This window comes from Aspergillus pseudonomiae, assembly GCF_009193645.1.
Source record: "Aspergillus pseudonomiae strain CBS 119388 unplaced genomic scaffold BDV37scaffold_110, whole genome shotgun sequence".
In the NCBI taxonomy this organism is placed as follows: Eukaryota; Fungi; Ascomycota; class Eurotiomycetes; order Eurotiales; family Aspergillaceae; genus Aspergillus; species Aspergillus pseudonomiae.
Window position 1 is genome coordinate 200 of NW_022476102.1, and position 23,638 is coordinate 23,837.

General features: G+C 48.1%; 8 protein-coding genes across 8 annotated transcripts; 4 read left to right on the forward strand and 4 right to left on the reverse strand.

Moving 5' to 3' along the window:
* Window positions 1–261: 261 nt before the first annotated feature.
* BDV37DRAFT_262234 (Zn(2+) transporter YKE4) lies at window positions 262–1,839 on the reverse strand. Its single transcript, XM_032083402.1, has 4 exons — window positions 1,632–1,839; window positions 1,375–1,525; window positions 391–1,321; window positions 262–331 (listed from the first exon to the last, which is right to left on the reverse strand). Exons 1-4 carry the CDS (start codon window positions 1,770–1,772, stop codon window positions 316–318), a joined length of 1,239 nt encoding a protein of 412 aa, XP_031936134.1. The 5' UTR covers window positions 1,773–1,839; the 3' UTR covers window positions 262–315.
* Window positions 1,840–1,989: 150 nt separating this feature from the next.
* On the forward strand, window positions 1,990–3,065 carry BDV37DRAFT_262235 (nucleolar protein 16). The gene is made up of 2 exons (XM_032083403.1): window positions 1,990–2,171; window positions 2,227–3,065. Exons 1-2 carry the CDS (start codon window positions 2,041–2,043, stop codon window positions 2,816–2,818), a joined length of 723 nt encoding a protein of 240 aa, XP_031936135.1. The 5' UTR covers window positions 1,990–2,040; the 3' UTR covers window positions 2,819–3,065.
* A 271-nt stretch (window positions 3,066–3,336) lies between these two features.
* BDV37DRAFT_288136 (uncharacterized protein) lies at window positions 3,337–4,456 on the forward strand (the record flags this gene model as incomplete). Its single annotated transcript, XM_032088230.1, has 4 exons — window positions 3,337–3,608; window positions 3,674–3,717; window positions 3,780–4,068; window positions 4,117–4,456. The coding sequence occupies 4 exons, from the start codon at window positions 3,337–3,339 to the stop codon at window positions 4,454–4,456; spliced, it is 945 nt and encodes a 314-aa protein (XP_031936136.1).
* A 149-nt stretch (window positions 4,457–4,605) lies between these two features.
* On the reverse strand, window positions 4,606–9,303 carry BDV37DRAFT_288137 (putative ABC bile acid transporter; the record flags this gene model as incomplete). The annotated part of the gene is made up of 4 exons (XM_032088231.1): window positions 4,606–8,195; window positions 8,247–8,760; window positions 8,816–9,124; window positions 9,178–9,303. 4 exons carry the CDS (start codon window positions 9,301–9,303, stop codon window positions 4,606–4,608), a joined length of 4,539 nt encoding a protein of 1,512 aa, XP_031936137.1.
* A 172-nt stretch (window positions 9,304–9,475) lies between these two features.
* Window positions 9,476–10,398, reverse strand: BDV37DRAFT_19365 (CinA family protein). Its single transcript, XM_032079713.1, has 2 exons — window positions 10,332–10,398; window positions 9,476–10,266 (listed from the first exon to the last, which is right to left on the reverse strand). The coding sequence occupies exon 2, from the start codon at window positions 10,242–10,244 to the stop codon at window positions 9,693–9,695; it is 552 nt and encodes a 183-aa protein (XP_031936138.1). The 5' UTR covers window positions 10,245–10,266; window positions 10,332–10,398; the 3' UTR covers window positions 9,476–9,692.
* Window positions 10,399–14,394: 3,996 nt separating this feature from the next.
* BDV37DRAFT_275758 (uncharacterized protein) lies at window positions 14,395–15,617 on the forward strand (the record flags this gene model as incomplete). The annotated part of the gene is made up of 2 exons (XM_032085445.1): window positions 14,395–15,315; window positions 15,384–15,617. The coding sequence occupies 2 exons, from the start codon at window positions 14,395–14,397 to the stop codon at window positions 15,615–15,617; spliced, it is 1,155 nt and encodes a 384-aa protein (XP_031936139.1).
* A 4,416-nt stretch (window positions 15,618–20,033) lies between these two features.
* Window positions 20,034–21,007, reverse strand: BDV37DRAFT_275759 (uncharacterized protein; the record flags this gene model as incomplete). The annotated part of the gene is made up of 2 exons (XM_032085446.1): window positions 20,034–20,604; window positions 20,667–21,007. 2 exons carry the CDS (start codon window positions 21,005–21,007, stop codon window positions 20,034–20,036), a joined length of 912 nt encoding a protein of 303 aa, XP_031936140.1.
* A 616-nt stretch (window positions 21,008–21,623) lies between these two features.
* On the forward strand, window positions 21,624–23,588 carry BDV37DRAFT_290797 (glycoside hydrolase family 47 protein; the record flags this gene model as incomplete). The annotated part of the gene is made up of 4 exons (XM_032088807.1): window positions 21,624–21,903; window positions 22,007–22,627; window positions 22,684–23,375; window positions 23,442–23,588. 4 exons carry the CDS (start codon window positions 21,624–21,626, stop codon window positions 23,586–23,588), a joined length of 1,740 nt encoding a protein of 579 aa, XP_031936141.1.
* Between the last annotated feature and the right edge of the window lie 50 nt (window positions 23,589–23,638).

Below are 23,638 nucleotides of genomic sequence, written 5' to 3' on the forward strand. Positions count from 1 at the left end.
CTTGTTTTGCATTTCCTTCTGTCTTACGATGCTTCCTAAACTTGATGGTCGGATGGGCGTTGGTTTGTCTTGTATCATGTAGTTCTACGTAGAGTGGGATGGAAGTCCGTCTGGTCTGAGTCTATGTCTTGCCAGGAACGGAGCTGGCGCTATTGAGATATTATTCTAGGTCCCATTACATACATACACGCAAAATGGTTTTCATCTAGATGACTTTTGGTAGATGGTGTAGTAGGTAGTCTCGTCTTTGACGGTAGGAGAGTGAGTGAGAGTGACGGTGTCGGTTTTGGAGGTTATTTTGGGAGGCATGTACGCTTAATCCCAAGAGATCCTGTTATTCTTGTTAGCAAAGCCCAACCGCATATAATAGTGTTGACGAGAGACACATACGCAAGCATAATCCCCGCCCCAAGCGCGACAGCCAAAAACTGCACAATCGTCTTCTTAATCTCGAGCTTCCTATCCTTGCCCGTCTCCAACAACTCAGGGATAACAGACACAGTTCCCACATACAGGAACGTCCCCGCCGTAAATGGCAAAAGCATATCTCCCCACTGCAAACTCGTGCCCCAAAGACCACTCACCACTCCCTCAGCAGCATCAGCAGCGGCACCATGACTACCCCCGAGCTCCTGCACTGCGATACCGATAAAGGTACCCAGGAAGGCACCGATGGCGGTAACGAACTGCGCGCCCATGGCCTTCTTCTTCGAGAACCCGGACTGCACGAGGAGAGCGAAGTCACCGACCTCGTGGGGAATTTCATGGAAGAAGACGGCGACGGTGGTCGTTGCGCCGATGGTGGGGGAAGCGTAGAAGGACGAGGACATGGCCAGGCCGTCGGTGATGTTGTGGGTAAAGTCGGCGATCAGGTTGAGGTAGCCGCCCAGTTTGACGCTGGGGTTGATTTCCTTTTCGGGCTCGGCGTTTGCGACGGCTTGCTCCTTGGTGGACTTGCGCTGTTTGAGGTCACCGGAGGATTTGCTGTCGGTTGAGGTGCCAGTTGTTACCGCTGTGGCGGGTTCGTGGGAGTGACTGTGGCCGTGGGAATGGTCGTGGCCTTCGCCGCCAGTTGCGATGCGGAGGGTCTTGTCCATTGCGACGAAGGTGAAGAAGCCGACCATGATGCCGAGTCCAAGGAGGAGGTTCCTGTTCGGCTCGACCATGACGAAGCGGACGTGCTCGGGGCTGTCTTCGCCGAGGAAGATCTCAGGTAGAAGGTGGAATAGTGTGTCGCCCATCAGCCCGCCCACAGCGAAAGCTACCATCACGGACAAGGATGAGGGGTCGATGTTCGGGGGGCATAGTGCTAGCAGGAAGTCTGATACTGGTCAATTGCTGTATCACGTCGCGGGGTAAAATATAGAGACGTACTGGGGGGTCCGGAGATATACGCAGTGGCCAGAATTGCATTCACAGCTGGACTACCCGGGAAAAGGACGGCGAAGATCTTCGAGGTCAAGCTGGCGGTTTGGGGGCTGGTGGCACGCTTGTGCTCGTTGAGAGATTCCACGAGAGGGCAGTTCTATGTATTTATTAGTATATTGTAGGACATCTCCGTATACGACAGCAATTGAGTCGTGGATATCGGTATAGACTCTCCAGGGGTAAAGAGACAGCTTCATATTTACCTGCAATTCATCCTCTATTTGGCTTACAGATAGCTCTCCAACGGGAATGACATCTTTAGCCACCGCCAGGACACTGAAAAGGACCAATCCTGCAGCCAGTGCAAAGGCAAGCCGACGCGGCGGAGAGAAAAGCCGAGCCATTGCTGCGAGAATGATTCTGTGCGCTCAGGAGAGCAGTGACACTCGGATCGGAAGTAAGTGAGTGACAGGTCGCATGGGCCCGATCGTCGGACCCTTAAAACTGATGGACTGATTTCTTCTTATCGGCAATCCCACGACAAACACGCCAAGGCTGGCAATGCAAACACCCACTGACCTTTTCGGAGAAATCGATAAGATTATTTTTCAGATTTCTTCAGCGCATCTCCCTTTTCGACATCGAATCCGTTAATACTCATAATCATACAACATGGGAAACCCAAGACAGAAGAGAAAGCTTAAGTCTTCCCTGCCGAAGCAGAAGCCCAAGAGGACCGGTATCCTCAAGAACGGCAACAAGAAAATTAATGTGCTGGGAAATGCGATCATCGCCGAGAATTGGTAAATTTCAAAGTACCGCAAGTGACATGCGCAATGCTAATGTAGGTACCTCTAGGGACCGGAGCCTGACTCTTACACAAAACTACCGTCGTCTTGGTCTCACCCATCGTCTGAATGCCCCCACCGGTGGTTCTGAAAAGCGTGTGACGAAAACTGGCGTCGAGACCGTCCCGGAGGACTCTCTTCACATCAAGAGCAGCGCCCATGCCGCCACGAAGAAAATTACGCTGGGAGAAATTAAGGTCGAGCGCGATCCCGAGACCGGAAAGATTGTCCGCGTTATTCAACCTGATGAGCACGAAGTGATTGAAGTCGCTGGACGTAAGGTCCGCAAGTCGAACCCGCTTAATGACCCGTTGAACGATTCGACCGACGACGAGATGGAGGATGCTGAGTCGCAGAAGAAGAGCTCCGCAAGTGCGATTGTTCAACAGCTCGAACGCCAAGCAGATAAGGAGAGCAGTCGCGTCAAGGCGAAGAAACCCCGACACATGAGCGAGAGAGAAGTAGAGTGGATTACAAGGTTGATTGAACGCCACGGAGACAACATCTCAGCCATGGTCCGTGACAGGAAATTGAACCCGATGCAGCAGACCGAGGGTGATATAAAACGGAGGATTCGCAAATTTAAGGAGAGCCAGCAGTGAAGAAATCCGTTTGTTGCATTGTGTCGCGGCGAGTTTGGCGTTAGACGGTTGATTTTGGATAAAAGTATGTTTATGCTGGGTTATATTCGACCATATTGAGGTGGTCTGCTGGCTATCCTGGTGGTCTCAAGTCGTGTCATACCATAGAATCGTCATTTATGTGCTGTCTGGCATCAATATCCAATGATAATCTGAACATATGCGTTTGATGAATTTCAATATACAGTGCAATATGCAGAACACTAAAGCCGCTTCTACTCTAATGCTGAACCGGATCTAAGCTAGACGAAGGGGGTCAAATGGAGGCCAATATTTCCACAAGATAGCGTATACATGCCCTATATACACACCAGTAGCATACACTGTACACCACCTAACCAAAAGCACAACACACAACTACGCATATCACAACAAACCAAAGCCTCACTCCCACCTTCCTGCTACTATACCATCTCATACTCCACCCTTAACCTCCATCTCAACATCCTCACAACAACATACTCTTAACCAACTACAAAATGACCACTATACTCCTCCTCATCTACCTCTTCACAATAACCACCTTTCTCCACCCAGGATGGGCCCAGACCAACCAGTACGCCCCCTCCTCCCACTCTCCCCTTCAAAGAAACCCCCCAAATCACATCTTAACAGCATACACCAGGCGAACACCTAATAACCTCTGTTCAACCCCCGGCACCCACTACTGCACGCACAGCTCCCTCCACAGCCCAGAAATACTCTCCTGCGTGACACGCACCCGAGCCGAGCTCCGCTCTTGCAATATCGAGTACGTCCCTTCACAGTCTACACCAAGGCGACTTACAAATAGGATGTTACTAAATAACTACACAGATTGGCGCGTATCATACCCAAGGGATACGAGGAGTGGGCTTTATGTACCTCTTCCACCTCTTGCACTCGTATTATCGGGTACGGTATAATGCTAATGGGGAAGTAGGCTATGAATCGTCGCCCGCGGCTGGGGATGCTGTTTGTGCGTTTAATGGGACGGGGTATACGCGGAAAGGAGCCACTGTTGCGGTTCCGGAGACGGGGATTTGTGAAGATGAGATTGATGAGAGTGGTTCCATTGATGCGGTGGATTTTGTTTCTTTGGGGGAGGAGGTGAGTTCGAGTTTGAGGTATGGATTAGGGTCTGGATCAATTCATGCGATGGTATCCTCTGCGGATGCAGGTTGGAGCTCTTTCCGGCCAGTTACTACGCCTGGGATTGCTGGTGTGGGGGAGTCGGTACAAAGCAAAAGGAAACAAAGGTTTTGTTCTGATCGTGGTAGGTCGAGGGCTGTGGATCCTGGGGATTGGAATAGGGTTGTTACGGTGCTTGGCTCGGGGTCAGGTTGGAGGTCCTTGGGTGATGGGGTCGGCGGGTCTCAGGAGACTACTAGAGTCGGTGGAGGGGTGGCTACTTCTGGGTTGGGGCTGGATTCTACTAGTGCTCTTGCGAGTGCGTATGTTTCAACTTCGACTGGGAGCTTACCGCTTTGGAATGGCACTTCGGCGATTGGGCTTCCTGTTGTGACTGGATCTGTCAGTGGGTTTGGGGCTTTGTGGCTGAACGGGGTCTGGTATGTGTATGTTGTGGTTGTGCTCTGGGCTTTGGGATGGGCTTGGTAGATGATCCTACATGGTGTCTCGTTCAGCGGGTTGGGGATTGTTTGGAGAGGTGGAAGTGGAATATTGGGTACTCTGTGAGGTACAGTTCTGCGGGATAAAGTAAATGGGTTCTATTCATTTAGTCCATAGTCTTGTGTCTAGTAACATGTTCACATATCCCTTACGTATCCCTGTTGGGATACTCGTCCCTGGTCCAGCACAACATAGTAATCCGCGTCCTTGATGGCTTCCAATCTGTGCGCAATAGTGATGACAGTCGACTCTTTCATTTCCTCTCTAAGGACTTGCTGGATCTCCAGCGAGCTCTCGTGGTCGATGGACGCTGTTGCCTCGTCGAGTATAACAATCGAGCTCCGACGCAAGACTGCCCGCGACAGGCCGATTAGTTGTCGTTCGCCCTGGCTAAGGTTTCGACCGCCGGCTTCAACATGTGTCTCTAAGTTCCAGCCGTGTCTGCTGCAGATGCGTTTGAGGACGTCGGCACACTCCACATCTGTGTACTCGCCAGTTGGATCGAGGTTGCGACGGATGCTTCCCGGGAAAAGAACGGGGTCTTGCGCAACAAATGTTACCCGGGTCCGGAGTGCTTGGGTGCTCACCTGCGCAATATCATGGTCGTCAATTAGGATGCGGCCGCCATCTGGGCGAATCACATTAAGCAGTGACACTGCCAGGGTAGACTTCCCGCTTCCTGTTCTGCCGATGACGGCTGTCGTGGACCCGCCGGGGATGCGGAGGGAGATATTGTTCAGCGATGGATCTAGATGGGGAGCATATCGTATGGTAACATCCTCGAAGACAATATCGGAGCCGAATTTCGGCCAAGATGCCGGTGGTTCAATGGTCCCTGGAGCTTCTTGCTCGATGTGTAGAAGCTCGTCTACTCTCTCAACCGAGACGAAATCCATCTGCAGCTGGCCATACTGCTTGCACAATGCGTGCGTAGAGTCCACAAAGTTATTCGCTGCTATCAAAACGAACGCCGCCAGGCCAGGAGTGACATTCGTGTATAATGCAATAGCAGTCAGGCAGAACGTTGAAAGCGCAGATAAGCTTTCGAAACGATACATCAGCCAGCTCTGTAGCGACCAGTAGAAGTGGTCCATGCCCTGAAACTTATCCACAACTGCGATGACTCTATCTTGGAAGCGCGATTCTGCATGGAACGCACGGACAGTAGTTAGACCGTGCAACAGTTCTCCAAAGTTAGAGATTAGTGGACTCAGAGACACCATCTCCAGCCGTCGCAAGCTTTGTGACGTTGGGAGGAACCGCAGGAAAGTAAAGATAAAGGCGGCAGTCAGGACAAATGAAAAGGCAAGAAACGTCGGTGTAACTGAGGCAATGACCAGAAGTGAAGAAACCCACACAATGGCCTGGAAGAATATTCGCTGGAATTGTTCACTGATATTGCCGTCAACCACACCGATGTCGGATGTCAACCGGTTCATCAAACGCCCAATAGGAGTGACATCAAAGAAACGGAATGTGGCATGGCTGACACGCAGCATGACTTGCTGGAACATTGTTTTCCCCGCACAGTAAACTATGACAATCATCATGAGCTGTGAGACTAGAATTGTTAGTGATTGGAAAACTGTGATGGCAAAGAATGCCACAAGCCACGGTCGGACATCTTCAACTGGTGCCGGAAATTTGTCAAATGGGTTCCCTGGCTTCCAGTTGAGCGCCTGCGGGAGGACTAGTGGTTCTCCCAGTCCTCCTATGGAAGCCTTCTTGTAAGATGGTGAGAAGCCGAATGATACAACCGGTTGGCCGTGATTGTAAGCCTCGCCCCATTCCTTGAGGAACCAGGATTGACCAACAGCGGCGAGACGATACATGGTTATGAAGACCGCAAGGACCAGCCACCACTTGTACTTTCCAGCTCTTATATAGTTCCAGTAGACCTTGGCCTTCACTCCCCATTCGGCCCGGTGTTCCTCTTCAATAAACTTGTCTGGCACTGCAGCCTTATCATCTAGGTCTGCTGTTTCACCTGGAGTCTCATCATCCGTAGATTGGGACGAAGAGGATTCTTCTGTATCATCGATGCTAAGGGTTGAGGAAATGGATTGCCTATCCTCTATGGTAGCTCTGCCATCATGAAGGTGAACAATTTGGTCTGCGATATGACGTACCAAAGTGGTGCGGTGAGTAACAAGGACAACTGTGCGATCTTGCATCAACGGGCCAGAGAAGCATCTGCGAACTATGGTTTCTGCCGTGTTATGATCCAGGGCGGATAAAGGGTCGTCAAGATATAATATTGTCGCAGAACTGTAAACTGCCCGTGCAAGAGCCACACGTGCCTTCTGCCCACCCGAGAGGCCAATACCATTCTCACCCACAAATGAAAGGTCGCCATGCTTGAAATTGGCTAGATCTGGAAGTAATGCGCAGGCCTCGAGAACTTGTTTGTAGCGACGTTCATCATACGCGGAGGAGAACAGAATATTGTCACGGATACTCATGCTCTGCAACCATGGAGTTTGAGAGCAATATCCGACCATCTCACTGGGGGTCTCGGAAACACCACTCAGTCTATCAAGTTCACCGAGTAAGGCTTGAAGCAGTGCTGACTTCCCAGCCCCTACTTTACCACAGATGACTGTCAACCCCCGAGAAACCTTCAAGTTGATATCAGAGAGCACAGGTGATGTTCTACCAGGCCATGCAAAGTAACAAGAATCCAACACGAGTGGAGCTTCAGCGCTCGTTCCTATTGCTGCCTGTTTCTGCTTGTCAGGTTCAGCCATAAAGTCCTCTATACGTTCCATGGCGATAGAGGCATTGATAAGCACTGTTATTAGACCGGGGATTTCTCTGAGTCGAAGCTCCAGCATCGTGAAGAGCTGCAATGCTGGAAATATAATGTCAATACGTAGGGGGTTCCCAGCCAGCAATGTATAAGCATACAAGGCCACGACCGGGAAAAGGCCGCTGGCGAAGGTGTTGACAAAGCGGATTAAAACATTGAAAAGACTAGTCACGATGCGAAGGTTCAGTTCAGATTGCCTGGCATCCATAACCTGACTGAGCCAATGGTTTTGCCAGCCATACCAGCGAAGATGGCGAAGGGCCTCCACGAACTGAGACGATATCTGGAGTCTAGTATCTGTTGCTAATCTGCGCACTCTTTCCCATCGAAGGAGCATACGTGTTATGAAAGCGTTTAAGATCTGAGCTATCAGGATAGCGGAGATCCCGAGAAAGCAGGAGGGCCCAAGCAATTTCCAGACGAGGACCGTGGCAATGACAAGACCGAGGGGTTTGTCGACCAAAGTGTCGACTTCCCAGAACCGTTGGGCCACCTCGTAGACATCTCCACGTAACAAATTGAATATCTTTCCCATGGAAGCCGCGGTCTTCCCTTTTTCTTTACTAGTGGCCCGTCGCAGCGGAAATAGTCCGCAGAGCTTCCTCTGTTTAGTATTGGGCGCCACTTCACCGTTACTGTCCTCACTTTGCTGGCGCTCGTTTTCGCTCCCTCTTTCTGCAATTTGTTGATCGAAGATATTCTTCCTCGATAATGCCTTCTCATATACCATCATGATCATTTCACCTCTGCTCCGTTCGTAACAGCGTCTACCGTACCAAAGGTTCAATACCTGAGACTGTGCTGCAACCAAACGAAGCACTACTGACAGCAACGCGTATGTCAAGGCAACACGTTTTGGTGCGTTAGGGTCGCTCATTGCCTTGAGGAGCTGTTGCAGAAGCACGGGCGTTGAAAAGTCTGTAAGGCTGATTAACACCAGCCAAGATCACGGAGGAATGAGACACGAACCACAAAGCATCTGCACCGTAGAGATTCCGGTAATGATCAGGACATCGATGCCATTTGCTTGAAGGAGCCTAGATATGACAGATCCACGGAGCTGGCGGAACCGTTCATGCAGTCTACGATGCTGAAACTCGAAACCTAAGAACCAAACATCATCCTCATTTAACTGTCTGTTCTTGCCGGCTGCCATCAGCGGGGCCATCCAAGACACAGTAAGAAATTGCCAAAGTCGTAAGTTGTCCTCGGGGCTGCGAAATTTGCTCGATGGCGGTTGGCCCACGACGCCAATATCAACGCGGGGAAGTGAGGGTCCGCGAAATGGCATACAGAGGATAGTTGCGCAGGCAGCAGCGGCAGCACTAGCGGCAATGTAATGAGTATAAACCCTCGATACTGCATAAGCGTCACGATTTAATATGAATGCCGTTTCTACGGCCAGCTCTGCAGCAAAGAAAGACAGCATCGATACTGGACAGGACCTTGGGCGTTCTATGGCGATCAAAACAATTGCAACTGCCTAGATCGTCGCTTCCACTTAGTGTACGTTACGCCAAACCATAGCCGTGACTTACCCAAGATACTAGGAGAATAATATTGGTCGGCGTGGGCGCGTATGGCACAATTTTCGTGAGCTCAGCTGCGAATCCAACTGTTGAGAACGCAAGAAGGGCAATCACCCATCCCGTTCTTTGTCTTGGCCTCTCTGATGGCAGCTCAGGACATGGTGGCTGTTCAGCAACGAAAGGCCGCATCCATTTTGGACAGCGGACCAAGGAAGAACGATTGAGCGCATGGCTCAATCCAATGACTAAGACTATGATGCCCGGAATGAGAGAGACATATCGCATGGCACATGCTGACAACCGGGCATTGGCCGAGTCCTGCGAGCGAGTTAGCAAAGACGAACATTGCACCATCGATGCAAAATACGTACCCAAACGGAATGGCAAGAATAAAGAGCATCATTTTCTTTATTCAGAAGCATCTGGATGGCTTTAGTTGATCCTTCAGATTGTCGTCCATCCGAGATATGAATTGAGTTCCAACCACTGAACGACATGCTTCCCCCGCCTTCGGACGGATGCGGTAAGTAAGTGCCTGGGCGCGGACCGGGGTATTTCCGTATGCCTGAGGCTATACTAGTCCCCTCACCGCCTAGAACATTTAGTATAGAATGTCTTTTGTGTTCGAGTCTAACCACGTGTATGATTGAAGTAGTAGGTACACTGCTGGTTGAACTGATGCATGCTGTTACACGGTGTCCGTGAGCTAGAGTCAACACTTGTGCTACTTGTAACATGATATCACTAACTATATACAGCATTCTTCCTCACATTATATACTGCCTGGTACTTTATGCTTCTAACCCTTTCGGTTAATCGTACGAGGCAAAATTGTGGGCATTGAACGAGGCGTGAGAGCTATGACAAACCACGCATTAATCCTCTCCTATTTTCTCACACCATCCCGGTAAGCAACAAGCTCTTCACGCAGTCGAGACAAGGCCTCCAGCACAGTTGCTTCGCGGATACGCTCACGAGTTCCAGGGAAGTTGAAGGGACCCCAAGCTCGGGTACCAGTAGGTGAGGCAATGCCGATGTATACCGTGCCAACAGGCTTTCCATCCTGAGACGCAGGACCAGCAACTCCCGTTGTCCCAATTCCCCATGCTGTTGGGGTGTTGTCACAAGTTGTGATTTTGCGAGCGCCTTCGGCCATCTGGGTTGCGACATTGGGGTCAATTACACCCATAGTAGCGATCAGGTCTGATTCCACGCCTAGGAGCTGCTGCTTGAGAGGCGTTGCGTAGGACACAACCCCTCCCCGGAAGACTGCGCTTGAGCCTGGCACAGAGGTGAGTGCGGCCATCACACCACCTGCAGTTAGTGATTCTGCGACTCCAAGTGTCTGGTCAGCCTGGCCAAGCATCTGGATAACATCGGTAGCTATATCAAGGAGCGTTTCGGTGCTTCGCTGTGTGTAGACTGGAATGGAAGCCATTGTGGGATAGATGGTAACAGGTCTGGGATAATAATTTAAATTCGGGGATAAGTATGAAGATAATATTATCATGGAGGGGGGCTATACCTTAATATACGGCGACAAGCACTTAGGACATTTAACAGATACTAGATTGATAGTTAGAAACAACATTCTAGAGTCGCTTTGAACACGTATGTAGATAACAAAATATAGAAGGACACAGTCCCCTATTCGTACATATCCGAAGGCTGCACCCATTGCTGTACAGAATAAGAGCCTCAACCAGCCAAGGCCTACTCTCATTGGAGCCAGCGAAACAAGCTTTTTAATAGTTAAACGTGTGTTAAGTATTTTGACAGGCCAATACAAGGCTACCAAATTGTCTCGGTGGCCGAAGGATTGCGGGATTACGAGGCTGTGCTGCCTAAAACCTTGCTATTGCGAAAACTGTATTGATTCCCCAGCGCACCAAAGCAAACAGATGTGCTTTGTTTCGCTCAATTTTATTTCTTGTATTTTTCTCATGTAGCAGCATCCATTCTGAATAATAGTGCACAGTCATCGCAAAGGAGAAGTCTGATATGGAGACTGCTGACACCTCATCGTGTGTTCAGAGTACTGATCAAGCTCAGTCCCTGCGCAAATGATGGAATAAGCTTTAACTGCAAAAGCCCCACCAGAATCTATTCGGGGTCCTCGTGGCCTAAGAGGTACATGGATTCACCTGGCTTTGGTACTGTAATTCTTGCCTCGAGCAGGTTGAGTATCACAGAGGGCCGTGACTGTTTCCCAATCTTTTATCAGTGCTTGCTTTGAAAACCGAGTCTTTACTGGCTAGGTTGAATCAAGAATTCAACACATCACATAATTGCATTAGCGTTGGAGTACATATAGACTAGAAGAGAATTCATCCGTGTACAATTCTGTGCCTAGGGATTGCTCTTCCTTGAGTCCGTCCTTTGCTTCTCGTGTCAATAATCATGACCCACTTCATGAAATTAGGATTCAGAAGAGAGCCCCAGGAAGCTAGCATGGTTCTCGACCATAGTTGCTCTGATCGCATCCACATATTGCCATGTCCGTGCGGCTAGAAACCTGATGCTGATCGCTGTGGGAAGGAAGATAACACGGTGTCCAACCTCGATGGCAAACTTTTGATAGAACCCTGAATTTGCCCCAAACATAGAGGTATCGAAATACTGAACCGCTCTCCCGATCTCATAGCCCAAACTCAATAAAAGACGTGATGTCAATAGGAAGGAATATGAGTCCCGGGCCGATAGCCATGCACTGTCCGTTGTTGTGCTGGGGTGCTATGGAATCGAGTATGTTGGGAGAGGTTCCAAGGCTGAATGAAATTTTGCCTCCGCAAATTGCTGTCAAAAATCAGAAATTAAATCTATCAGTCATAAGCTACGCCGCATCTGACGTAAATACAGATTCCAAAAGACTAAAAGTTTAGAAAAGAAAATATGGTGCCCAAGAACTGTCGAAATTATATGGGAAGTCAGGAACGCAAGATCAGTGTAGGGGTGTATGGTTCCTCATATTCTGTTAATGGGCAGAATCCTGCATCACTGGTAGCCATTTTAAGAGAAATAGTCTAGAGCTGTGGAAGTTGTGAGATGGGCTCAAGACACGAAGAGTATACCAGCAACGAATTCCAACTGACCTTTCAGTTATTATTAACAAGCTAACCTCGACGGCGAACTTGTGGCAGAAGCCAAAGTTCGCCTCAGGCATATAGAATAGGGCACTCGACTCGTACGGCAGATTGAATATGTTGGGCATCACGATGGCAGTGCAGAACTCCTTCTTCAGGCTGAGCTTATTGGATGGTTGGAACCAATCTTAATGACCGTCGCATCCCGAGGAACGAACTGCTCTACGCTCCATGCTCGGAGGGCGGCAACTTGAATTTCACCAGTGTCATTATAACGGAGCATGTTACCTTGATAAAGGCAACAAGCTGAGGTTTGGCAGACACACTGACTGCGTGATTTCCAGCTCCCCCTGGTACTCCAGGAAAGAGGCACATGTGAAGATAATCCTAGTCTTGTCGTGCTTTCCGAACAATATTTGGGCGTGATGGTCCATAATGCCATTGCCTTCGCGTTTGGTATTCTCCCTCGCCATGAACATTCCCCATTGAGTCAGTGCCTTCCCCTGTTGATTTCGGTACGGGCCTATATTCCAAGTGGCATTATTCGGGAAATCAAACACCTGGCGTTGGAGCCTATGCGCTTCTTCATTGTTACGCTTGTTCTGTGCATCCTCCGAAGTATAGTCTATCCATCTGGCATTCAATAGGAATGCTATATCTTTTCGACTCTCTGGATTTGCGGTCAGGTTTAGCGCGACGGTGCGAGCGGGGAACAGGAGTTTCCCGTCTTCGTTTGTGAGAAACGGTGCGGCATAGTCAAGGCCAATTCAAATACCTCCATTGGTCACAAAGTGCACAACGAGGTGGGTATCTTGCAGCTCATCTCGTGATTAATCGCCTTTCCCGAACCGTTCCCTAAACGACATATCGGCAACCTCAGCAGGCGGCTACAGAAACAGGCCAGTAAAAGAGCCCATGGCGTTCTCCCCATATGGGAAGACGAGACTAAACGGGGGAGAATGTGGGAAGATAATGGTAAGCTAGGAGTGTCTGTAGGACGTGAGATAGTTTTAGTGAAAAGAAACAGGTGATTGAGGTGAAGACACTAGGCCATATCTGGGAGGGCAAGGGTGGATCCAGATTCAATGAGAGGCTAAGGTAGAGAGCTAAGTGAAGAGAAACACAAGTGATCTACAAGGCAAATTCACTATAAATCATCAGGGGGCTTTGCCCAGAAAGTAAAATCTTCTCTGCGTGAGTGAGTACAGCTTTCACTTGTGTTTGTTAGGAGTAATACTCCCTAATCGTATACCAATGCTCCCTGGCATAAGGTACAATGAACACAGCATTCGGGGGGCAAATTGTATCAGTTGGGGTATGTGGCGTATTCTTATTCACTATGAGCCAAGTGAATTCTAATCTATAAACTTGTTCCCGGTAACACCTCGAGACTGTAGAAACTTAGTTATTTTTTCTATTTATATTTTCGGCCAGGTCGGATTAGGGTACTGATAAATAATTTTTCGTGACTAACAGAAACATGCCCAACACAACACCGCTTTACCCGAATATGAAATCGTCCAATATCTTTACTGAAGATATATCATTTCACCACCTTTCTGTCATCGACACCAGCGGATTATGGGACCAGGGGAACTTGATCCCACAATAGCTGTAGACAGAGAGAGTCCTCTTTTCTGAAGCGTGGAGTAGTGCGCCATTCTCAAATCATCATTCCTCTACTTTTCATCATTTTCCACTTGCACCGACTTGGTTGTCGCCTTTTCCTCCCATATCTTGCATCTCCCACCTCAGCTGCTTTATCTCCCATCTCACGTCTTTCATCCAATCTCCATAAGCATCTAGTACGCAAGTCTTTTGCCTTCTCCTTATTGTTGTTCATCGCATGAAGTACACATCCTAGATATTGTCGGATTCTGTCTTCACGCCTCAGCAACCAGTTTTAATTGTAAGTCATGCATTCTGGGGTGTTGGTGCAGAAATGCCTCCTCAACCAGTTAGGAAAGAATCGTCCTCTAACCTCCTCTTCAACAGACACAACGGACTCAAAATGAGCTCTGAATAGAACATTGAAGACTCCCCGGCGTCCCCTCAGCACGTTACACCCGCGTCAGCTATCAATAATGAGTCCTTAGAGCTCAACTTGGCACCGTTCGAGAAGGTCTATGGTCGTCTGGACTTGCTGTTCGATCAGTTTTTGTACCAGACATATGTGAGTTGGCATTCTTTCATCAAAGACAAAGACACACTAATAAATGTCAGGTTCCACTGCCTTTACAATCCAACCAGAAGAAGGCCAAACAAAAGGAAGATTCCCAAAAGCAGATTCCGGTTTGTACCAGATATCCGAACTTACAAGAGCAAAGCCATAAGCGAATCATGATCTCATCTGATCTCACTTCCCAATGTCATGTGATTCCAAGGACCAAAACTTCACACCAACTCCTCTATCGTTCCTTCCACCTTTGCATACCGCAACTATTGATCATCATGCCTCCTTCTTCCGAGTCCGCTTTGTTTCGCTCCTTGACAGCTCCTTCAAACATGTCGTCGGTCACTTCAACGTCCCAGGCTTCGGTATCTGAGGCACGTATACTCGTACAGGGTCTCACTAGACAAGGCACACCCGAGGATGAAGTCCAACAAAAGTTAGACAAGACCATCAGAACGATCAAGACCTATCTCTCAAGCCGCCATCGGGAATCCCATTTTGACCTTCCACTCGATCACGAACTGATACACTCCAGACAGATCACGCAGCTTCTTGACAACGCTGGAGCGAGATACTACTTCGAGGAAGATTATCTGTTTATTTATGCAATGACTTCTTGTATCCATGAAGCCTTGGGGACATTTGGGAGTTGGTCCTTCCAGAGACTGCAGAACGAGATCCTTACGCCGGAAGAAGCCAGAGGTCTCCGGCTTGGAACTCCCTCACTGTATCTTGATGGTAAAATCAAAGAAAAAGGCACCAAGTATCAGGCATTAAGGAAGTCCCCTGACCTATCATTTCTTTTCTCTGACTTACGGACATACCGTCGCTATCGTACTGTTATCTTTGAATCGGCATTCAGTGAAACATATGACGATCTTATACTTGATATGAAGCAATGGCTGCTCCATGGTCGTGGCCAAGTTCAGCTTGTTATCCTGGCAGATTTCAATGAGGATAAGAAACAGCTGCGGAACCACCAGAAGACTAACGCATTCAGAACCCGTGCTGCTAAGATTCTGAAAGACTTCGGGAACCCGCTTGGACAAAGTAAACATTCCGCTATTCTGTCACTGGCGGCACGTAACGATGTTCACCAAGACCGAGCAACAGAGATCCCCAGCACCCCGGCTAAGGAACTTGATTATGATATTGTTGATGTTGTAAAGGTCGAGGATTGGATTGGTCCAATTACCGCCGATTTGGAATTTTGGGTGCTAAAGGACTCTAAACCTTACAGAAGAGGCCGTGCTGTGAGCACTTCACCTATAATATTCTCCTTTGGTTGCAGACACAGCTAACTTTGATGACCCTTTACTAGCGAGTGTTCCCTGAGCTCACCGGAGGTTTACCTCCTATCTACGCTGGCGATGTAATCCCTTTACGCTGCCATGATAGCTTTCCAAACTTCGATGCGTCACGAAAGTTCTACCTGGACCTCGAAGAGTTTCGATGTCATTTGGTTGAAGGAATTCGAGATGATGCTGTTGATCGCGCATATCAATTTGCATGCCCAAACAGTCGGGATGAAAAAGATGGGGATTATCAGGAATAGCTGCGAGTATGAATCACACCGATTCACTCCACATTCTTAGACTATCGCTTCACCTCAAGAGTCAATGATGGGCAGCTGGGATGGAGACGATAGGCTGAGTATGGCTCTCACTAATCACCCGAGTAATGTGTTGTGAGCTTTCTAGCAGTTGCATCCGTCGTTATGAAATACGCGATATGCGAGAGCGTTGAGATTGGCGTCGACAAGGGAAGTGGATTGATGCCAATCCGACCTCAGGATTAGACTTTTGATTTGATTGTTTTTCGACTAAGGCCACTAGTGGGAACGAAAAAAATAAGAATAAAGATGACAATAACCATAAAAGAGACCCCGGGGTTTAATCTCCTTTGATGACATGTCTTGTTCACAGCTAGTTTCTACTTCGATCCATAAAAACGAGGTAAACTATTGTAACAATTGTCTGCAGCAGAGATTGCACCATTTAGTACGTGAACATTGATGTGACGGCTAGATAGTTAGTGCTCCTCCCAATGGACTGAAATAGAGACAAACATATGCAGTTGAGGGGAGTTGGTCAAGAGCGCAGGGCTGCTGTCTCTGACACATGATCACATCGGTATACGTAAGAAATTTTAGTAAGACTCTTTTCAATGCTGTGAACGCGCAGCGGACCTAAAACGCTACAATTTGTATCCTTGGGTTCCGCACTCGTGCTTTATGTACGAAAAGGACATTCCACCGCGTGCTACCACAAACATATCTGCCAGGCCTTGGTTTACTGTGTCTACCCATTAGTCAAGAAGAAAGTATTAGAAACTCCGTTCAACCATCCCTCGGTAATATTATGATATACGTTCCAAAACCGAAGGACCCCTGACCACTATCCAACTAGCCGCTCACGTCCAAGCAATGACTCACGCCCAAAAGGAACCCTACAATGGATTCACAATGTTCAAGGACATAGGCGCGGTATTAGTGCTTAAAGAAAATTCAGATAATAAACAATATTGCCAAAAAACGAGTGTCTGCGCTATAATGACAGTGACTTCCGTGAAGCAGTTCCCTCAGCAGATTTCGTTCACCCTCTAGATAGGGGCATATTCACTATCCACTACCCTTTCACTATTCACGGCATCCTCGTTCTTCATTCTGTCCCACGATTGCGCAAATTCTAGGCGCTTCATTCATCGTTCGGATGGTTACTCTCGTTCACGGAAAACCGCAGCTAGAACATCGGCAGCCAATATCCCTGACTTTGGAACAGGGAGTGTCGCAGTACAGGGCATGTCCACAGTTATACTTGACGCACATCTTGGCAGAGGGTTCTATGGCGGTTTCGGGAAGATGGAAGGTCTTCTGGGCTTGTTTGTCAGGTAACCTGGTAAAGTGGTGTATCTTCTTAGCGATTGGGCCTATAAGAAGCGGTGTGACTTGATGAGATATAGGTGGAGGATATACCTGATTATGTGCCTGATGGAGACTTCAAAAGCGCAAGCGTGTCAGAAAGACGGGAAAGAAGGGTGACTATCTGGAACTGGACAAGATTTGGTCTGTTAAAGTCCAAGGAGAGAAGTAGTGTATCTAGGAACTGGTGAGGAGCAGTCTTATATATGATAAGAAGTGATGGTCTACTAACTGAATCGATATACAAGAAGGAAAAGAGTGTGTCGTCTGATACAACCTGCTGACGGAGTAGAAGGAGGCAGACAACCCAAACTGCCAGCATACTTCCAATACCATCGCTCAAACCAATTTTTATTGATAATATCCTCCGCATGACCAATCCACATTATGCATGGTGTCCGAATCAGCATCCTTATACCTGCTTACCTTGCTCGCGTGAGTAAGGTTAATAGCTGAGCGGAATCCTTCGATCCTGTAGGATTGCGGGATGCATCCGGGCCGCCGAAGGGGCGAGCCTCTTTGGATTCTAGATTCAGAAAATTAGAATGAATGAAAATACTGATCATCACAGCTGAGAGCCTCTGAATAAGGAATTAATACCACCCCGGCCTATATCCCAGTCTGTTCGCGACAAGTTATCTATCCATCACATGTGACTGCGGATTAGAATTACAGTGCTGTATACTGAATATTCCAGCCAGTCTGATGTCCTGGATAAGCATCCGATACATTCATACTTTCGGGCTAAAGTAAAATAGGTTATTCAAAAGAAAGTAAGTAAGCAGAGATATGGTCTTAACAAGACATAGAACTCCAACTGAGCTGAACAATGTGTACATCCTCCTCTTTCTGTGGTCCATACGCGCCCGAAATCAGCTCCGATCCAGCCGCACCGGTTAACATGTTGACGATGCGTCCACCCTTTTTGGGCATGTTGCATAGATATAGGAACCCAGGACATATCACATGATGTGGGGCACTGTGCCTGAGTCCCAGTCTATATCTCGCCAATCTTAAATTAGATTTGTCAGAGGCAACCTTTAGTACGGTGCACACCGGTATACGTAAGGTGTATCTGACGTGTTCGCTTACGGACTCCTTCCAGCTTGGAAATCACACCCCCAATAAGAGGTTGCAGTTTTCCTTCCTTCTCCCAGTTATATCTCACAAATGGCAACCTACGCCCGGATGTCAGGGAGATGGAACGGTTGGAATTAGACGCGAGGCTGAATTATGGATCAGTTGATTGGATTGTTCGGACCAGGCCCGAGCTAAAAAAGCATGTCAGTGGTGGATGCCAGGAACCTCTTATGATGAAGCTACCTGGAGAAATTGGATAGATTTGAGCAAGTAGAGGATGGATACCTTTCCTACTCTTGTTGGCCAAACTAAAAAATCTCTTTGCCTGGGCAGTTGAACCCAATTGGCCTTGGTCGTGTGCTGATGAAGATGGCTACGGTGGGACGGCTCAAGATCCATGCAACCTAAATCTATTTCCAATTTTATTGCTTCATATCGACAAAAAGGCGATTTGCACTGAAGGACACCTGATACGACTTTCACAAAGTCAACTATGAACAGACATTCATGCTGGGGTTATTTTCTGCTTGGCAGTTCATACAATTTGCTAAACATGTGGCCTGGCTCGTGAATGTTCCTTGATATATCTCTTCCCTACTCAGTCTTTTTGAGGATTACATTCTGTGACTTGCTTTTGTTGTTTTCCTTTTTCTTTTAAAGCTTTCGACATCTTCATATAAGAAAGGTCTCTCCATGGCTAACGTATTTTGAAATAGAACAATAGAATCTTACAGGAATAGTTAACTTCGGATAGAAAATAAAAGGTACCGTATCTTGACACTCTTTTCTAGAGCACTTACCCTTTATTCTTATTACGACAACTTTCTTCCCCTCCCATGCGCCGCCTCTCCAACATACCCAAAGAGGGGCTGCTGACTGCATATAAATTAACAGAATAGGACGCCTAACAATATAAGTATAGTCGCTCGAAGTGCAGATGAATATATGACGAACATTCATTTCCCCGTCACCATGCTACCGATCGCAACCAGTCCCTCCTTGGTAAAGAGAAACCCGTTCTCCTGCCAAAGGGGCAGTACACAACGTGCTAAGCCGGTGGTATTGTATCTTCAAATCTATCGTCGAACATTACGACAACCACCTGGCAACACCGATCCTTCTCGCAATTTGTTGAAGTAACCTAGTAATGAAGCCGACCAGGGTCCATCATGCTGCATTCTTATGGTTTTCCCAAGCTTCTTACAGTGTTCACTCGTTATAACCTACCTGGGACAAAAGGTAATCTTAAACCTATAAATAGTTGCGAATAGGTAAGGTATTCGTATTTAACACTAAACAAGACCCGCTTTGCCGTTGGGGGCCAAAGCCATGAGCCCCACAGCTGTAACAAGATTAGAGTTTTGAATGTGCGGCCCCACTCATCCCCACAATTCAACCCAAGGTTAAGCTTAATTTGTGGATATAGCGCTTGGATTGCTTGGCACGCAGCGTTTTAGAGTCCTGTTCCCTAGAACACTTTGAGCAATGGTTGGATTTAACGTGACCAAAGGCATGTTTCATTGACGATGCAAACGTATTCACTCAGTCTAAACCTTTGTCGACCGTTCCAGGTATAAAAGGTTCAGAGGCGTGGCCTGTTGTATGGTAAAAACCTGTTAATGAAAATACGAAGCTGTTTTTTATCACGACTTCACTTGACCGATTCAAACTGTCATTGGCATTTCCACGTAATTCCCAACGCTTCTTTACTGTACACACTAAGCATCATTTTCCAAGATGTATACCATAGTATCGAGCGCCATCAGAAACCACCACCCAGAGAGTATGGAGAAGCTTGTTATACCCCGTAATAGTGGTTCTTCACTTCAACAATTGTACATTATAATGCTAATACACACGAATATACTCATACTAATCACTAGTATCAAATATCCTGTCCGTAAAATAAAATACAAAAGCACCGTGGGGTATTGGGCCTGTCATACCATGTTTACCACCCATAATCCGACGTCAGCCTCCCAACTCCGCAGGGGCCATAGACCCTTGACCAGGACGAACCTTTGTCGCTGGAAGTTCTGCAATTGGGACAGGCGGCCAAACTGGTTGATACATGGGGGGCTGTCTTGGGTCCGGAGCAGGGAGTTCAGCCGGCAGTTCAGCCGGAGCTCGGCGCTTTCGGTGCTTAAAGAAATATAACGCGACTAGTAATGCTATCACACCGATTGCACCAACTCCTACCCCTACACCAATGCCTACTTTGGCGCCTATTGTGAGATCACCGTGTGTCGATGAGGTGGTGATACTGGTGGTTGTCTCGGAGGAGGCGCTGCGGGTGCCAGAGGTCGTTGTTGACGTGGCTGTGGGTGTCAAAGTGGGAGTCGGGGTCGCGAATCTGATGTTCCATCCAACCACGGCAATTGCGCCAACCGTTGAGCTTTTGGACACCGTGGTAGTCTCTGTTTTCCAGGCAGTTTTGTCGCTATAAGGGGTTGATGCGTAAGTAAGGGTCATACCGGAGGAGACGTCGGATAGGCAGTCTCCATTGACTTTACCTGGCGTTCTATTTGCCAGATAATATCCTCTGATGTGACGAGTATCAGATGACAGTGTCCATCTAGAAAATCAAGCGATGCATCAACTCACGAAGGACAGCACATGGCTAGCGTACTAGAACCATTTTTGACAGAAGACGCAACGGTTGAGAAGTTCTCGGGGCATGTGAGAGGGCCAATGCTGACTGCTGTATGCTCGGAACCTCCACCACCTAACGCTCCTTGCTCCCACCAGGTTGTTACTGCTGAGGGTGCACATCTCACATTTGTATCGATATCTAGTCCGTAGCCAGGGTCCCAGGCTACTAGACTTGGTCCATTCAAGCGAAAGTAACTTGCACATCCTGAAGGGGGGAGCCACACTGTGGTGAGAGGAATAAATGATGTGACTGTGCCATCGCTCGTCTCAGCTGGATACAACGTCACCGACATTGGGCCACACAGATGGCTTCTCCCAGTACACTGTCGTGGAATCTCCGTTAAGTGGACGTGCGAAGAGAAATCCCTTTCTGTTATTGATGATTTATGACTCACCTGTAAAGACAAAATTAGCTCAAGAAGTCATATTCCGAATAGGATATAGTATATAACATCAACGCGGAAGGGAGTATCAGGAAGCAAAGGGGGGTGGGGACTAACGGGTTAGAAAATAAACAAACCTTCGTCTCAACGCCGGGCGCCTAATAAGCTCTTTTGGCGAGTCGGAGATCCCTCGAGGGAGCCTAGTTTCCTAAGACCGGTGTAGAGCTAATGTAGTGCAGGCGCTAGACTCCTCTTGGTGCTGCATCTACTAATAGCTCAGGTGCGACAACATACTCCAATGATCGACAAAAGCCCAAAACCAGGGAAAAACCCTTGTCACGGCACAACAACACTAGGGCTAAGTGCCAATCACATCCAAGCATATTGGACACACGATAAAATCATAGAGTGGGACAAGTCCCTCGGCGTTAATTCCGTCGGTTGTTCTCTTTGTTTCCTACTCCACAGGCCCCTATTTGACTGCCCCAAGCCCGAATCCCTTCCATCAGATATCCTGTCAGAAATAATGTCATCAAAGGTTGTTCGGCGGAAGCAAAAGCGTGCACAGTCACAGAAACCCAGAGCTTCTCGATGGTGTCCTTTGCTTGGCTTAAGTTGGCCTGGTAAATATGTATTTACCAGCTTACTAGCCCTAATAATAGGAAGACACGTTCAAACCAGAGGCTGGGGAACGTCTTTGGACTTTCTTCGACCCATCGACAAAGACAGCTATTGGTCTAGTCACCGGGAGAAGGTCAAAGACTCTTTCGTGATTAGTTGGGATGCTTACGCTAAGTATGCCTGGGGTAGGTTTTCTCCTGATATATGCTTCGTCGTGTTGTCTCAACAGTATCTGGAAAGGTCAATGGACCACCTTGCGCGAATAAATATCACTGATACCTCGAACAGGGCAGGATCGCTTTCATCCCATCTCCAAAACTGGTTCACAAATGAGCCCCAGCGGTCTAGGGTGGATCATCGTCGACAGCCTAGATACATTGATGATTATGAACCTGACCGCGCAGCTTTCCGACGCCCGGAAGTGGCTTAACCGTGACTTGACTTATAATCAAGATCAGGATGTGAACACTTTTGAGATGACCATCCGCATGCTTGGAGGGCTCCTGTCTGCTCATTACTTGTCTAATTTGCTTCCGGACATTTCCTCCCGCCGGGACTATATATATCTGTCCAGAGCTGTCGATCTAGCGGATCGGCTGCTTGGTGCATATGACTCCCCATCAGGGATCCCATATGCCAGCGTTAATATTGGGACCGGAAAAGGCCTTCCCTCTCATGCAGATGGTGGCGCTTCATCTACGGCTGAAGTCACCACACTCCAACTGGAGATGAAGTATCTAGCCCACCTCACCGATAAAGAGGTTTACTGGCGTAAGGCCGAAAACGTCATGAAGGTTATAGATGATCATCGCATGCAGGATGGCCTTCACCCAATCTTTGTGCACCCAGATACTGGACACTTCAGGTACAAAGAAATTCGTCTTGGAAGTCGCGGGGATTCATACTATGGTAGACTCCCATGGCAACCCTTTAATTGGAAGAGGAAGGGGCTGATGTGAATACAGAATACTTAATCAAACAATACTTACAGACTTCCGGACAGGAACCAGTTTACCGTGAGATGTGGGACGAAGCATTGGCCGGGATACAAAAGCATTTAGTGACCTGTACAAAGCATTCAAAGCTTCAGTTTATTGCTGAGCTGCCACATGGTATAGGTGGACCATTATCCCCTAAAATGGATCATCTTGTTTGCTTCTTACCGGGCTCCATCGTGATCGGCGCGACTGAAGGACTGACTGAGAAGGAGGCGCGAAATCTGCCCGGCTGGAACTCTCAGAAAGAGCAACAGATGCAACTGGCACGGGAGCTTATGAAAACATGCTGGGCGATGTATGCAGTCACGGCCTCTGGTCTAGCTCCGGAGATTACCTGGTTTGAGGTCGACGAGGCCGATATGGGGCCATCATCTCGTTCACCTCCCATGGCTAGAAGTAACAACGACAAGTCCTCCTGGGAGCAAGACTTGAATATCAAACCTCTGGATGCACATAATCTGCAGCGACCAGAAACGGTTGAAAGTCTTTTCTTGATGTATCGTGTGACCAACGATCCCATCTACCGAAAGTGGGGATGGGAGATCTTCAAGGCGTTCAAGGAACACATGGTAGTGAAAGATGGCGAAGGATACACATCATTGCAGGATGTCACCAAGGTCCCCACACCACAACGTGATAATATGGAAAGCTTTTGGCTGGTAAAATGCACAATCTCTCGCCATAACCCGCGGAGTTCGGAGTTGGGTAGTACTAACTCATTGTAGACCGAGACCTTGAAGTATTTATACCTTCTTTTCTCTCCAAGGGAATTTCTCCCGCTCACTGAAGTGGTTTTCAACACCGAAGCCCACGTGTTACCCCGGTTTAATCAGACCAAATTCCAGACAGGCTGGAGCCGCCGGGAACTTTGATGTCTTGGAGCAAACCTTGGTGACCACTGATGTGAATGATATCGAAATAT